Source organism: Malania oleifera, chromosome 12, assembly GCF_029873635.1.
Source record: "Malania oleifera isolate guangnan ecotype guangnan chromosome 12, ASM2987363v1, whole genome shotgun sequence".
In the NCBI taxonomy this organism is placed as follows: Eukaryota; Viridiplantae; Streptophyta; class Magnoliopsida; order Santalales; family Ximeniaceae; genus Malania; species Malania oleifera.
In genome coordinates, this window is record NC_080428.1 from 84,150,190 (window position 1) to 84,163,580 (window position 13,391).

The following is a 13,391-nucleotide window of genomic DNA, read 5'->3' on the forward strand; positions in this document are numbered from 1 at the left end:
TGCAAGATCTTGAGAAGATTGTATTTGTTTTTGGTTGTAGAATATTTTCAAAATACCTTCAAATATCTAGTGTGCTTTATCTTGATAAATATTTTAAAGAGATATATGTTTGTGTGAGAAAAAGCTTTGTTGCAATATTCATTGATTCATATCTCTAGTTGAATACAAAGATTACATATCTTTTGCAAACCAAGCATATACTTCATTTGATACTTGCATGCTTGAAACATCATGCTGGAAATACTTGAGACTTGGCATCTTTGTGTTAACTTATTGACTGAACATATTGTGATACAAAGATTACTTGTTTGACACTCTCACGTATGCATTACACTGATAGAAAATATTTTTGAGAGTTGAACCATCTAGACCACATTGAACTTACATATTGAATTATATTATGATGTATGTTATTGCGCGTATCTGAGTACATATCTGCTTTACACGAAAGGTATCTAATGTGCTTTATCTTGATAAATATTTTAAAGAGATATTTGTTTGTGTGAGAAAAATCTTTGTTGCAATATTCATTGATTCATATCTCCAGTTGAATACAAAGATTACACATCTTTTGCAAACCAACCATATACTTCATTTGATACTTGCATGCTTGAAACATCATGTTGATTGAAATACTTGAGACTTGACATCTTTGTGTGAACTTATTGACTGGACATATTGTGATACAAAGATTGATTGTTTTACACTCTCACGTATGCATTACACTGATAGAAAATATTTTTGAGAGTTGAACCATCTAGAACACATTGAGCTTACATATTGAATCATATTATGGTGTATGTTATTGCGCGTATCTGAGTACATATCTGCTTTACACGAAAGCACAATCACTTTATCATTTGATTATATACACATTTGTTGTATTTCCAAGCACGGACCTGAAGAGGGAGACTTGCTCTGGAATAGTCCCGAATTGGCTTAGACCCGGTTAGGAAAGTTAGGTGCATCGTCCTGTTAAGGCGTGTAGGTTAAGGTCAACCCCACTAATTGACCTGGTTAAGGTTGAGGTCAGCCCTATGTTAATTTGACCTGATTGTAAACGGTGTCACTCCACCCTTAAGTGAGCTATTAGTGGAATCCTCGAGCTTGCGAGCTAGAGGCGGGGACGTAGGTACAGTTGACTAAACCCCGATAACATATCGTGTGTCTATTTACATTTCAGCACTTTATATTTACCGCACGTATATGTTATAGTATGAATGAAGTGTTTGATTTAAATTCCACGTATTTTATTTATCAGCACATTTGGAATTGTGTAGAAAGACCCTAAGTTACCAAATCATATTGACTTTTGACTTAACTTAGGAAAAAAGTTTAAAATTTCTAATTCACCCCCCTCTTGGGAATACACCTTTTCTAACATTGGTTTTTGGAGTTAATGACCCTAGGGTACTATTTGGTCATTTTGTGTATGTTTGTATGTATATGACAGATTTAGTAGGTTTCTAGTATTGTACTCGTTGTTGTATGACATGTATGTAATTTATGTTTTTTGCTGTTTAGGTATTAGAGATGTATGACAGGTATATCCTCGGTACCCACGGGTCCGGGTTGATCATGACTATATTAGTTTAGTAGAAAATCGAAGTTATTATGAATGTTGTCATATAAGAAAAAATAAACAAATAAATATATAGTAAAAAAAGGCAGGTCATCACAATTGTATTGTGTAATTTGTGATATTCATAGTGAAATCTTTCTCAATAGCTCCCGTGGATGCAGACTTTGTCGAACCATGTAATTCCTAGTGTCATTACTCTTATTATTACTTTCTTTATATTGTTATGGTTGTAGAAGTATTCTGTATTCACCATTAGATTGTTATGTGTATGTTTGATCCTTTTATACAATATACATATTCTGCAGTGCATTGTTTAAGAAGCCTAAGGTGAAGTGTAGTGATCCGAAAAATAATAGTATTTAAATGATAAGAGGGAGGAAAATTGAAACAGGAACAGAAGGAGGAAGTAGGCTCCGTCAACGAATGCAGGATTTCATCGACGAAGGTCTTCAAGATTTCGTCCACGAGGTCCCATTTCGTCGACGAGAAAATACCGAGCGAAGGGATTGGACTGCTCTGAATTTTGTCGACGAAGGGTAGGGTTCGTCGACGAGGTGACGTGTCTCATCAACGAATCTGACCATATAAATAGGGAAAACTTAGATTTTTATCACAAATTTCAGTGCTCTCTCTCCTCTCTCTCTCTCTCTCTCTCTCTCTCTCTCTCTCTCTCTCTCCTACAGTCTCTCTCACTTCTCTCTTCGATTTCGGCCCCGCCAATCGTGGAATCGATGATCCGAAGCCACCACGACGCTCCTGGAAAAGTTCTTTGCAAGTCTGCCGGAACGGATCGTTGGTAAAACGATGTTGGATTTCATCCCAAATTCAGGGTAAGGCCTTTTAGTCCATTTTTGACCTTATGACAGTTATAAGAAATTATGTAGGCGAAAAAATACTGATATTTTGTTCTGACAAATGTTATTTTCAGGATGTTGTGTAGGAGACCCTATGGGTGTTAGGCCAGTATACCATAGGAGCTTTTTAGTAGTCAGGTAAGGAAAATATGTTATACTAGGTAATTTTAAAATATTATACAGTTTATTAAATTATGAATATTATGTATTAAAGTATGGTGTGGCTTAAGAATATGAATATAGTACGGAAGTATGTTTTACAAATTTCAGTACCATGATTATACGAATTCTAGTACCATGATTATACGAATTTCAGTACTATGATTATGCAATTTCAGTGTTATGATTATACAGTTCTCAGTACTATGATGTATGGATTACAATTACAGTTTATTCAGTATCATGGTTATTATCACAATTATTTCAGAATCATGGTAAATCAGATAATTGTATATAGAGATATATTATATAGTATCAGACCCTATTAGACTATGTAGTTACAGAGTACGACACCGTTGCTATAGATATTATGTTATGTTATGAGTACAACCACCTATTTAGATAATACGTGATAGTAGGTCGATCACCTAGGCCCTTGACGTGGACAGGCTCCCCAACAGATATGGATTGATGTGGGCAGATCAGACCGATGGAGTATAGTGATTTACCCTGGTTGACCAGCTAGTGTAAATCTCACATATGGGCCGCACAACCCTGACATGAGGGGATAAATCATGACACACAGTTGTCCACAATAAAAGTTTTCAATTACTATTACATATGTACAGATTTACAAAAATCGAAAATATACTTATGTACATTAGAAGTATTTTGAATAGTAACCTACAATACTATTATGTTAAGTAACATGGAAAGGGTGGTGGATTTTATCACTTGTACTGTATTTACATATTCAGTTATACATGATTATATGAAAACAAATTTTCATAATGTTATAGCTCATTTGTCACACACTAGTAATAGCATATTTCGTCTTACTGAGCGTTGGTTCATCTCAATTACTTTAACATTTTTCAGGTGATCTAGGTAGGCGAGCAAACCAGGCTCGCAGATAGAGGAGCCATAGTACTGCTCTGTCAGTAGAGAGTGAGTATATTTTGGGAGTATTTATGATAGCTCTCACCAGTTGAGGATATTTTGGGAACAATGATATGTGTATATTTTGGGAAACATGTAGTACTCTGATATTGTATGGTATTGTATTGTATATATTTTCATATGGTTATGTTCATGTGATTTCTGCTTCTCGCTGCTTAAGTTGATGATCGGGTTTAACCCAGTATGGTATCAGAGTATGTTAAATGTCAAAGTAAAAAAAAAAAAAAAAAAAAGGAAATTAAGCAGGTCGTTACATGAAGTCTTCGGGAGTTGCGTCTACAACTGTATCAAGGTTGATGGTAAAAGTCGAAGCTGCCATCGACAAGTTCAAGCGGTGTTCCTTGGACTTGGTGTTTATCTCCAAGTACTAGAAAGGAGACGATCTCATTCGAACGTTCTAAGGTCAAGGTGGAGCAATTAGATATGTTTTTTTTTCAAGTTCTTATAAAGGGCGTATAATCGTCAAGGTGGATATTGTTGTGTTTTTGTGGCTCTTATACTTGGTGGAGTTCATAAACAAATGAAGAAAAACAAATGTGTGAAGTCTTCTGTGTTGTGCAGTAGGCATTTGTTGACGAATGGAGATACCAAGAGCAGATAAAATTCGAACATTCAGAAGTCATCGACGAATGAACTCTATTCGTCGACAAATGGACTCGGGGCTACGAGGATGATTTCAAATTTTGAATGTGAACATTAGGACGATTGGGTATTCGAAGGAAAACCTCTGTGGGGTTGTTAAATATGTCATTCTGATGTACTATGTGGAAAGGAAAGGATGAGTAAAGATCATTATATTGTGTAATTGACTTTCATAGTAAAATCTGTTTTGATAACTCTGGATGTAAACTTTTTCGAATCATGTAATTCCTAGTATCATTACTCTTATTATTGCTTTTTTTATATTGTTATGACTGTGAAAGTATTCTGTATTTACCATTTAGATTGTTGTGTGGATCATTGCTGCTGATAACACTAGGAAAAGCATGCATGATTCTCTTGGTAACTAACATCCAAGGTTTTTCATGGTATTTAATCAAACGAATAACCAAGTCCACTAATACAAAAAATTATATACACATACATACATACATACATACATGTCTATATATATATATATATATATATATCGATGTCAGGGCAACTCATATCCATATATTCCCCCACAGGCTACAGTCTAATTGTCAAGCAAGACATCCATCCATCATGAAAAGCCACTGTATATCGCCGCCTCCACCCATCCCCACACAGCGAAGATTTTCTTTTCCTTTTTATTATTTTTTGAGAGAGAGATAGAGAGACATCAAGAGCTATTCTTCTTTTCCTTTTTATTATTTTTTGAGAGAGAGATAGAGAGACATCAAGAGCTATGAGCTATTGAGGAAGGAGAACAATTTGACTTTTTAATGTCTTTCCAAGAACGGGGTGAAAAGGAGAGCCATTGAAATTGGTGAATTGAATTTCAACGGGTTAAAAGTTAAATCCTGGAGACAATGAGGAAGGGGGTAAAACTAAAAAATTTTAAAAACAAGGTTAATGCAAATCCAATAGTCCAATTCCAATCAATTTTGGGGGAAAAAAACAAGATCTAAGGGCAGCACGTGGCGACGCACCTCCCCCCGCCCTAACCAGTCAAAAAGGACACTGACTACTCACCACACAGCACACTTGAAAAACAGTGAAGGCTACGGAATAGGGTGGCAAATAATGACGCATCAACCCCCATCCCCTCTTTACCAAAATTTTAAATTCAAAACAACAAATAAATAAATAGCGAGTTTCTTGGCGTTTGGACGTCCCCAAACCAAACAGAGCTAAACACTTGTGAGGACACTTCAAAATAAGCTTTTGGAGCCCCCAGGGCTGAGCTCAGTTGGCGGACTCCGGAGTTGCCTTTCACGAGGTCAAGGATCTTCTCACCCCGGGTTCGATTCCTGCAGCTGGGCGCCTGAATTTACCCCTTTATGGTATATGGGGCCATACTACAGGGTGTGGGATTAGTCACAGGCCGGTGCGACGGACCGTAAAACGGACGTCGTTGACGATAGTGGACACCCGGGACGTAACCAAAAAAAAAAAAAAAAGGCTTTTGGAGATGCATCCCACACAATGGCCCCTGCGGGGGGACTGAGTGCCATTGTGGGAGTCTACAAGGATTCTAATAACTCCCTCCTAACTTATAAAAAATATCTTCCGACTCAAAAGAACCACACCACCAAACAAAAACCCCCCGCGGGGGGGGGGGGGACCCAATATAAAAATTTATAATAGACTAATTCCACGACCCGGGCGGCGGGGGGAAGGGGGAGGGGGGTGGTCAAGATACCAGCACGCACTCGCAGTACACACTTCGCTTTGCATTTTTATGCCTGGTGGGGAAGAGGGGGCGGGGGCTGTTGCTGCTTATTATAATAATTATACTAATAATCCAATCCAGATGCTTTGCACTGTCACCTTAAATGTATCATTAAACAATTAAATAAAAAAATAAAAAGAAAACCAAAGCAGAAAAGAAAGATTTTTTAAGTTTAATATTGTAATGCATAACATTTTTTGCTATCTTTGGTAAGAGAGATGGTAATCCAAAGCTGCTATTATTGGGACTCAAAAGGGAGAGAGAAAGAGAGTCAAGTTGGCCTGGTTGCCTGAATTCCTGGGCATTCCAAGTCTCTTGAATCCCAATAATAGCAACAACTTTTGACTACCAAGGATAGTAAAAAATTGTGCATATTAAAATATAACATTTTAAAAATCTAGCTTTAAGTCCTCAATTTTTTAGCCCACCAGATTTCCAAATTCGGATTAGTTCAATGCTATACATCTGAAATCCAAATTCGGTTCACTTGAAAAGGAAATTATGAGAATAACTAACAGGGCTAGAGCCAAGTTTACATCCTATGCATATGCTAGATACCACGGCATTTTCTTTTTTTTTTGCCTTCATTGATTTTCCTCTAATTTACCATTTATCATCTAAATGGTGTATAGTTAAATAACTATAGATACAACAGAGCGTGAAACTTCCGAGAGGCCAGGCTTACATTAACGATTGACTGCGAGCACCACAAGACCTTCACCTGACGAAATAAAATCCGAAGCCAATGTCAATATTCTAAATAAAATTTCACACACGTACTTCTGGGCACTGCCGTGTTACGCCCACTTTTATGAGTTCAAAATATTGATAGAACCTACCTATAAATCTTAGACCACGAAAATAAAATAAAAATAAAAAACATTTGTGTAGAACCACATTTTCAGTTCTCCGTGAGAGATTTTAGTCTAGCTAAGTTGGGCCAGAATATAGTGATTAACTAAACTAAACTTATTAAGTTTTAAAAATTATATTTCTCATTCAAAAAAATAAAAAATAAACCATATATTACACATTTAAAAAAATTAAATATATATTGGTCGCTTAAAATATGCATGGAATTACATGAAGGACTCAATTAGTTGCAACCACTGGGCTTGCCTAAAAGAAACCAAACCAACTAAATTTTTTTCAAAAATGAACCCACAACAGAAGTCTCGATTTTTTATTTTTATTTTTTTTCCATTCAGCTTAATTTGGTGTTGTAATTCAGATTATTATTATTTTTTTAAAAAAGAAAAAATTCTTGGCCTACCCCTACCCCTACCCCAAGGGGCAACAAGGTGAACTTGAGAGGAAAAATATCAGACAATGGATGAGACTCGATCCAACAAGTGTACAACATATCCACCAAGGGACCAATCCGAATTGGATTCTATTTAAACTCACTAGCCACACCCAAGACCAAGTGCGGGCATCTGGAGAATTTTTTTTACATTCAGCCAACCCCCACCCCCGATCCTATTAGAAATGACAGGGAAAAAAGAAAAAAAAAAAAAAATGTAGGATCAACCACCGTCTACCGACGCTGTGTGCTTATGATGCATATTTTTTTTTTTTAAAATGGGGAATAAAAACAAAACAGTTCACACGGGATGCTGGAAGCGCATTTTTAAAAAAGCACGACCTACCACTTTTTCCAGCTACTTCCCACTTTGGGTTAGCTGCATATCGTCATCATTTAATTAATGGGCAAGGGAGGAAAAAGCGACACGAGGGGGGAGGGGGGAGGGGGGTGCAGCAGTTCCTCAAAGCATAAAAGGATGTGGATGATTATAAAAGTTGGTGGGGTCTGTTTCATAGGTTAAAAGTTTAAACAAGCAGAGCATTTGGCGGTGCTCCAGCTTTTAAATTAGTTTTAATTTATAATTATAGGTTCTTTAGCTAACTTCTAAGTATATATATAATGCAGAGAGAGAGAGAGAGAGCTAAGGGGGCTTTGTCCCAGAAGGCGCACCTGGGTGGTAGTGCAGCATCATTACCGGACTTTAATGAAGTCCTAAAAAACTTGGATCACTCTGTGGAATGATTCTGCAAAAAGATTAAATTGGAAAAAACATTGTTAAAAGCAAATAAAGCTGCTCTATCGACAGCTATAGAGGCCCAGAACTCTACCATATTGGATATTGTAAGTACATGACAAGTACTGTTGTACCAAGTGTTACCAACTGTGCATCCATAGCTATACGTACACATACAGAAGAAGTGACATTCCTCCATTCTTAGTATCCATTTTTCAATATCCCCGTTAAAAAGTATTAGTTTAATATAAAAACTATTCGTGGTTTAAGAAAATACTGTCTCTCTTTTCTGACAACTACAATATAATAAAAATAAATTAACTAAATTGTAAAAAATGTCCAAAAAGAAACATAAAAGTAAATTAAAATTAAATAAAGACATGTTACATGCATATTGCATGCGTCTAATAGCTAATATACATTAAATGAAAGACACATTACTGCACAAACGTCTTTTTCCTATTTCATGTTGCGTGGAATAACACAAATCTTTGCACAAGTAGCTTCTTCCTAAACTACTGCACGCCTAAATAATTTTCATTACATTCTCATCGTATGCCATTATATACTTAGGAATAGGCATTCAGTAAACCAAATGTAGTCTTAGTGTGCAAGACAGTCAAGACCACCAAACAAGTCCCTTGAAATTCATCCCCTTGCTAAGGGGCTAGGAGTGAGATCAAGACAGGACAGGCTGGGCCATCGTCACAATTGAAATTCGCATTTCAACATGGCTTGCCTACCTTGTGGCCCAAGGGACTTGGGATGCAGGATGGTTGAAACACAGCAAGAAAATGAGAAAGTTTTCAAGTCATATTAACATGTTCCTCGCAAGGGAACAAAGAACTAGCATAAGTTCCTAAAATTAGTAATGCGTAATCTATAAAAAAACCACTTAACCATCCAATGGGGAGAAAATTGATGGCCCTAATGATATTGATCAAATCAGTATTTGCAAAGGCGTATCCCTATATGATAGAATGATGTTATTAAAAACAAATATGTTGGCCTAACATTATCCGGAAAGAAATCCTAGTGTCAAAATAAGTCTGCTTGGCAGAACCCATTATATGGCTGCTGGATCCTAGTTCTTCAGCAAAGCCCTGGATAATAGAGTCCTGACACCAATAGACTCAGATGCCCTCAACATTGCACTACATTTACAAGCACTTTGTGGAACTCAAACATAAACGGAATTTACCTTTGACTGCAGAATCTTTTGGCTTTCAATGAAGTACTGGTTTGGATGATTAATTCCAGCATCACAGGATGAAACATGAACAGCTTCAAATGTTAAAGTGCATGCCAACTGCACCAATGTTGAGCACAACATTTGTGAACAAAAACACCAACTCAGGAAAGAGGAGCAAAATGAACTCGATTCTAACGTAGAGATAACTGACAATCTTATCACCTGATAATGTCTATTTCGCACTTTGTCCATCACATCCTCCACAGCACGAGTACTCACTCCCATTTTAGCAAGGGCAGCTCTCAAGTTGTCCTCACTGTCACATAAAATTTCAAGGATATAGGATAATATATATTGTCAAAAACACTCCTTAAGCAGGTAGACAATTTCAAAAGGTACCACCTGGTTTCAGATCTAGTCAATATATGGTCAACTTAGCATAGAAATCTCGATGCTAGTTATTACTTCTTAAGGTTAGGATTTGCTTTATTATGAGCTGCACCCCAATAGTGTATTTGAATACTAACAGGGTCCACTTGAACTAGGCCATTGAAGTCAGAACTAAGAAGTTAAACCATTAAATAGGAGCAATTCCTTGTCAAGTTCTTGTTTGTAATATCGAAAAAAACTTTAAACCACGTTCTTTTTGTGGATTATTATAAACCACAATCATTATATTCTGGAGGGTTTAATGTGGTTCAATCCTCCTCCAGTAAATCATTCTCCGTGGTTGCCAATTACAAGTTGGTTTATGATATATAAAAAAAGAAGTTATTTCTGTGCCAAATCACAATCAGCAATGGTTTCTTTTTATGGACTACATTAGTGCACACTAAAATAGCAACAGATACAAATGGAGACCCACAACATGTGCATCAAAAAGTGCAAGTTCAAAAGTTAAAAAGTTAAAACCATAATGGTCATCATTTTACACAGCAAATGATTCTTTATTAGATGAAGTGAGTGGTCATGCTACAAAACAGCATGGCCCTTTAAAAGTTATCAGATCAATATGAAGGTGACTCAAAACAATTTTAGGGTGCTTTTGGAAACAACACTTTGTGCGGGACCCAGTGAAGTATTAAGCAAGGATTAATTTTAGGATTCTTGAAAACAGGAAGCAGCAAGTCAGATGAGCAGACAACCGCAGTCAAGCAAGAAAGGATTCCTGTGTCATGGGCAAGCACATACAAGATGAAGAGGCATGGACTTCATTGGCAATGTTGAATGTTAAATATAAATAAAGGAATAACACTGGCAGGTCCAAAGATTACCAGTTTCATAAATATATAAGGATTATTAATACATGACAACATAATTCAATGTCTACTGTCCCCTCTACCAAAAACAAGGTAAATTCTCTTTCATTGCTCTACTTATCACTGCAATAATATGATAAAATGGAGCAACAACAGTAACAAAGACAAATAGGGCCTAAAGCAATCCAAACTGAATTGAGCTTGAAGAATAATGGGCAGTCTACAGGCCAAGTGAATGTTTATCAACCATCATGCACAGCTCTATTTTATGACGTTAATGAAACACAATTTGTTCTTTTGAGACCATGTGGGTAAACCAAGCTCAAGGGATTGTTAAATTCAGGTAGCCCCACATGTAAGAAAATGGCGGATTCCACATAAGATCTCGCCACTAAATAGAAGGCATGTCAAAGTTAGAGAGCTGTCCTTCCATCATACCTAGTTGAAAGTTCTTAATTTGAACAAAAAAATTTCTTGCTCTAAAAATAAGTATAATAAACAAAAATAGATTGGCCATTACAAAAAAATTTATCAATAACAAATCTATACCATTTCATAAAAGGTGAAGAATTGTTCTCACACCATGTCGAAACAACATGTGTCTCCCTCGCTCTATCCTCATGCATCGCCCATTCTTCCCCATCCTATCTCTGTGGTCCCCAAAAGAGTGTTTTCATAGGGGGCATCTTTTGGAAAACGTTATTTCATTTTAAACAATACCAAAAGAAATAATGCATGCTCCTCACTCTCTACTCACTATTTCCCACAACCTCAACATTTCATAGTATAAACACTTTGTTCAACCCAATTCCTAATGATTGTTGAAGTTGATTTCATCAATTTACTGAGTGAACAATCTCCCTTTCATTTTGTCAATTTGCCCCCATTTCCTCTTACCATGTGGTTGGGGCATGAATTGGGGTCTTCGATTTGGATATGTATGGATTTGAATAAAAATACAACATAAATTTGAACTGCATTTTGTTCAAACCCACACAAATCCAAATCCAAGACTTGAAATCTATGCTCTCAAACACTAACTCTTCTTTCTATTCTGTGACTCTATCACCTTTGACTCAACTCATTTTGCTTAAGCCAATTTCAAACAAAAAGTTCAAGCTAATGGCTTTTACTCTGGAAGAAATAGGCAGTCTCCTCTTCCATGTATATAGAGTTTCAACAAAGTGCTGACACGTGGTGTTAGTTTTTTTTTTTTTTTCCTTCACCTATCTTATACATCAAAGGGGGCCACCCTATGTGGGCTCCATTATTTTTCAAAAAAGAAATCTGGCAAATGCATGGCCCACACAGGCCCCACAATTTTTTTACTCTTACGTCTTTTCCCCTCCTTTCTCTTTCAACGGGGGATTTCGGAGGATTTTGGAGAATATGAGAACAAGCAGATCCCTTTCAACTCAGGATAGCAAAGTTCTAAGTGCTCTTGAGATTCCAATTATTACTACGAAGGCACGGACTCCTCGTGTTGTTAGGTGGGGGATTCCTCGAGTTGGGTCCGTAAAGCTGAACGTAGATGGTAGTTGCTATGGGAATCCAAGGACTTGTGGAGGGGGTGGTGTGATTAAAGTTTGCAGCAGGGATTTCCTGGGTGCTTATTCGTCCTTCTTTGGCTATGGCACTAATAATAAAGCTGAACTTAGGGCCCTGACAAAGGGAGTGTGGATGTGCAAAGAGATGGGATATATGAATGTGGAGATTGAATGTGACTCGAATGTAGTGGTCGGTTGGGTTCGTTCTCGGAAATGCATGGTATGGCATTTGTGGGATTTTGGGAAGAGTTGCTTGAGGCTCTTTCCATGATTAATTTTACCATTGCTCACCAATTCAGAGAAGGAAATAAGAATGCGGATTGCTTGGCACGTTAGGGAGAGGAAGACACCACTATAAGACATCTAAAGTTTAATTCTTTACCTCGTCTAGTTAGAGGCATGATACAACTTAACAAAATTGGTCTCCCTAATTTAAGAGTCTAATGTGTTGTTTTGTCTTCGGTTTCCTTTTCGGTATGTTTTGTTTCTATCTGTTTGTAATTTGCTTTGCTGGAACCACGGTTTTTCTTCGCCATAAGTGAGGCGTTTTCTAATAAAGTAAGGAGGTGTCGCCCTCTTTTACCAACAAAAAAAAAAAGAAAAAAAAAAAAAGGGCACCACTTGAGCCTCACTAGTTTTTTAATAGTTTTTTAATTTATTTTTAAAACTATTTCCTTTTTCTTTGATCCCACATGGGCCGCACTAAATTCCTCTCTCTATATTGATTTCATTAATTTTTTAGAAAATTATTTTTAAAAATATTTCTCTTTCTATTAGACAAAATTTAAACATTCCAACATTAATGAATTTCACTAAATAATTTTTTGAAAAATAATCTCAACTCAACAACTTTTCATCACTTTCTTTTTCAATATTTTTATAGTATAAAATTAATTGAAATTATTATTTTCTATTTTTTTTTCATTATTTGTTTAGGTTTACATCTTTTTTTTTTTTCTTTTTTTTTTTTAACTAAAGGAGGGCGGCACCTCCAATTATTTATTGATATACCCTCACTTTTAACGGAAGAATACCGCGATTACATGACAAGCATTGGGAGATTATAGACAAAAAAGACATTAAAGACCTCCCAAAAACAACACCAACAACCAACCAAAACAAGACTACAAATCCAAACAAATCTAAATAGGTCTAGCAAAAACAAAAATAATAAATAAACTAAAATCAAAAAATCTGAACCAACCAAACAAAAATCGAGAGGATGAACTAATGACGAAGGGAAGTGAGACACAACCTATCCATCCAAAGGATACCTTTCAGAGAACATGGTAAAAAATGTTGTTCTTCGTAGATGACATTGTTTCCCATTTCTCCTTCTCTAGTAAGAAAATCAGCCGCACTATTGCCTTCCTTATATTAATGGATCACCATGAAGTTCACTCCTTCTAGCTCCGCCACAAGGTCCTCCCAAAAATCCCAAAG

The 13,391-nt window shown here is 36.4% G+C and overlaps 1 protein-coding gene across 2 annotated transcripts in view; it reads right to left on the reverse strand.

Moving 5' to 3' along the window:
• Window positions 1-6,313: 6,313 nt before the first annotated feature.
• The window catches only part of LOC131144777 (probable DNA primase large subunit), a 36,317-nt gene continuing 29,239 nt past the window's right edge, over window positions 6,314-13,391 (reverse strand). The window contains exons 17-20 of one of the 2 annotated variants that reach the window (XR_009133907.1): window positions 9,365-9,458; window positions 9,152-9,259; window positions 7,887-7,960; window positions 6,314-6,632 (exon numbers count right to left, since the gene is read on the reverse strand). Coding sequence is in view for 1 of the 2 variants with exons in the window: in XM_058093633.1 (XP_057949616.1) it covers window positions 7,943-7,960; window positions 9,152-9,259; window positions 9,365-9,458 (220 nt within the window). In the remaining variant the exon portion in view is untranslated. Of the gene's footprint in view, window positions 7,961-9,151; window positions 9,260-9,364; window positions 9,459-13,391 lie in introns of both variants that reach the window. The other variant, XM_058093633.1, reaches the window with a different exon arrangement.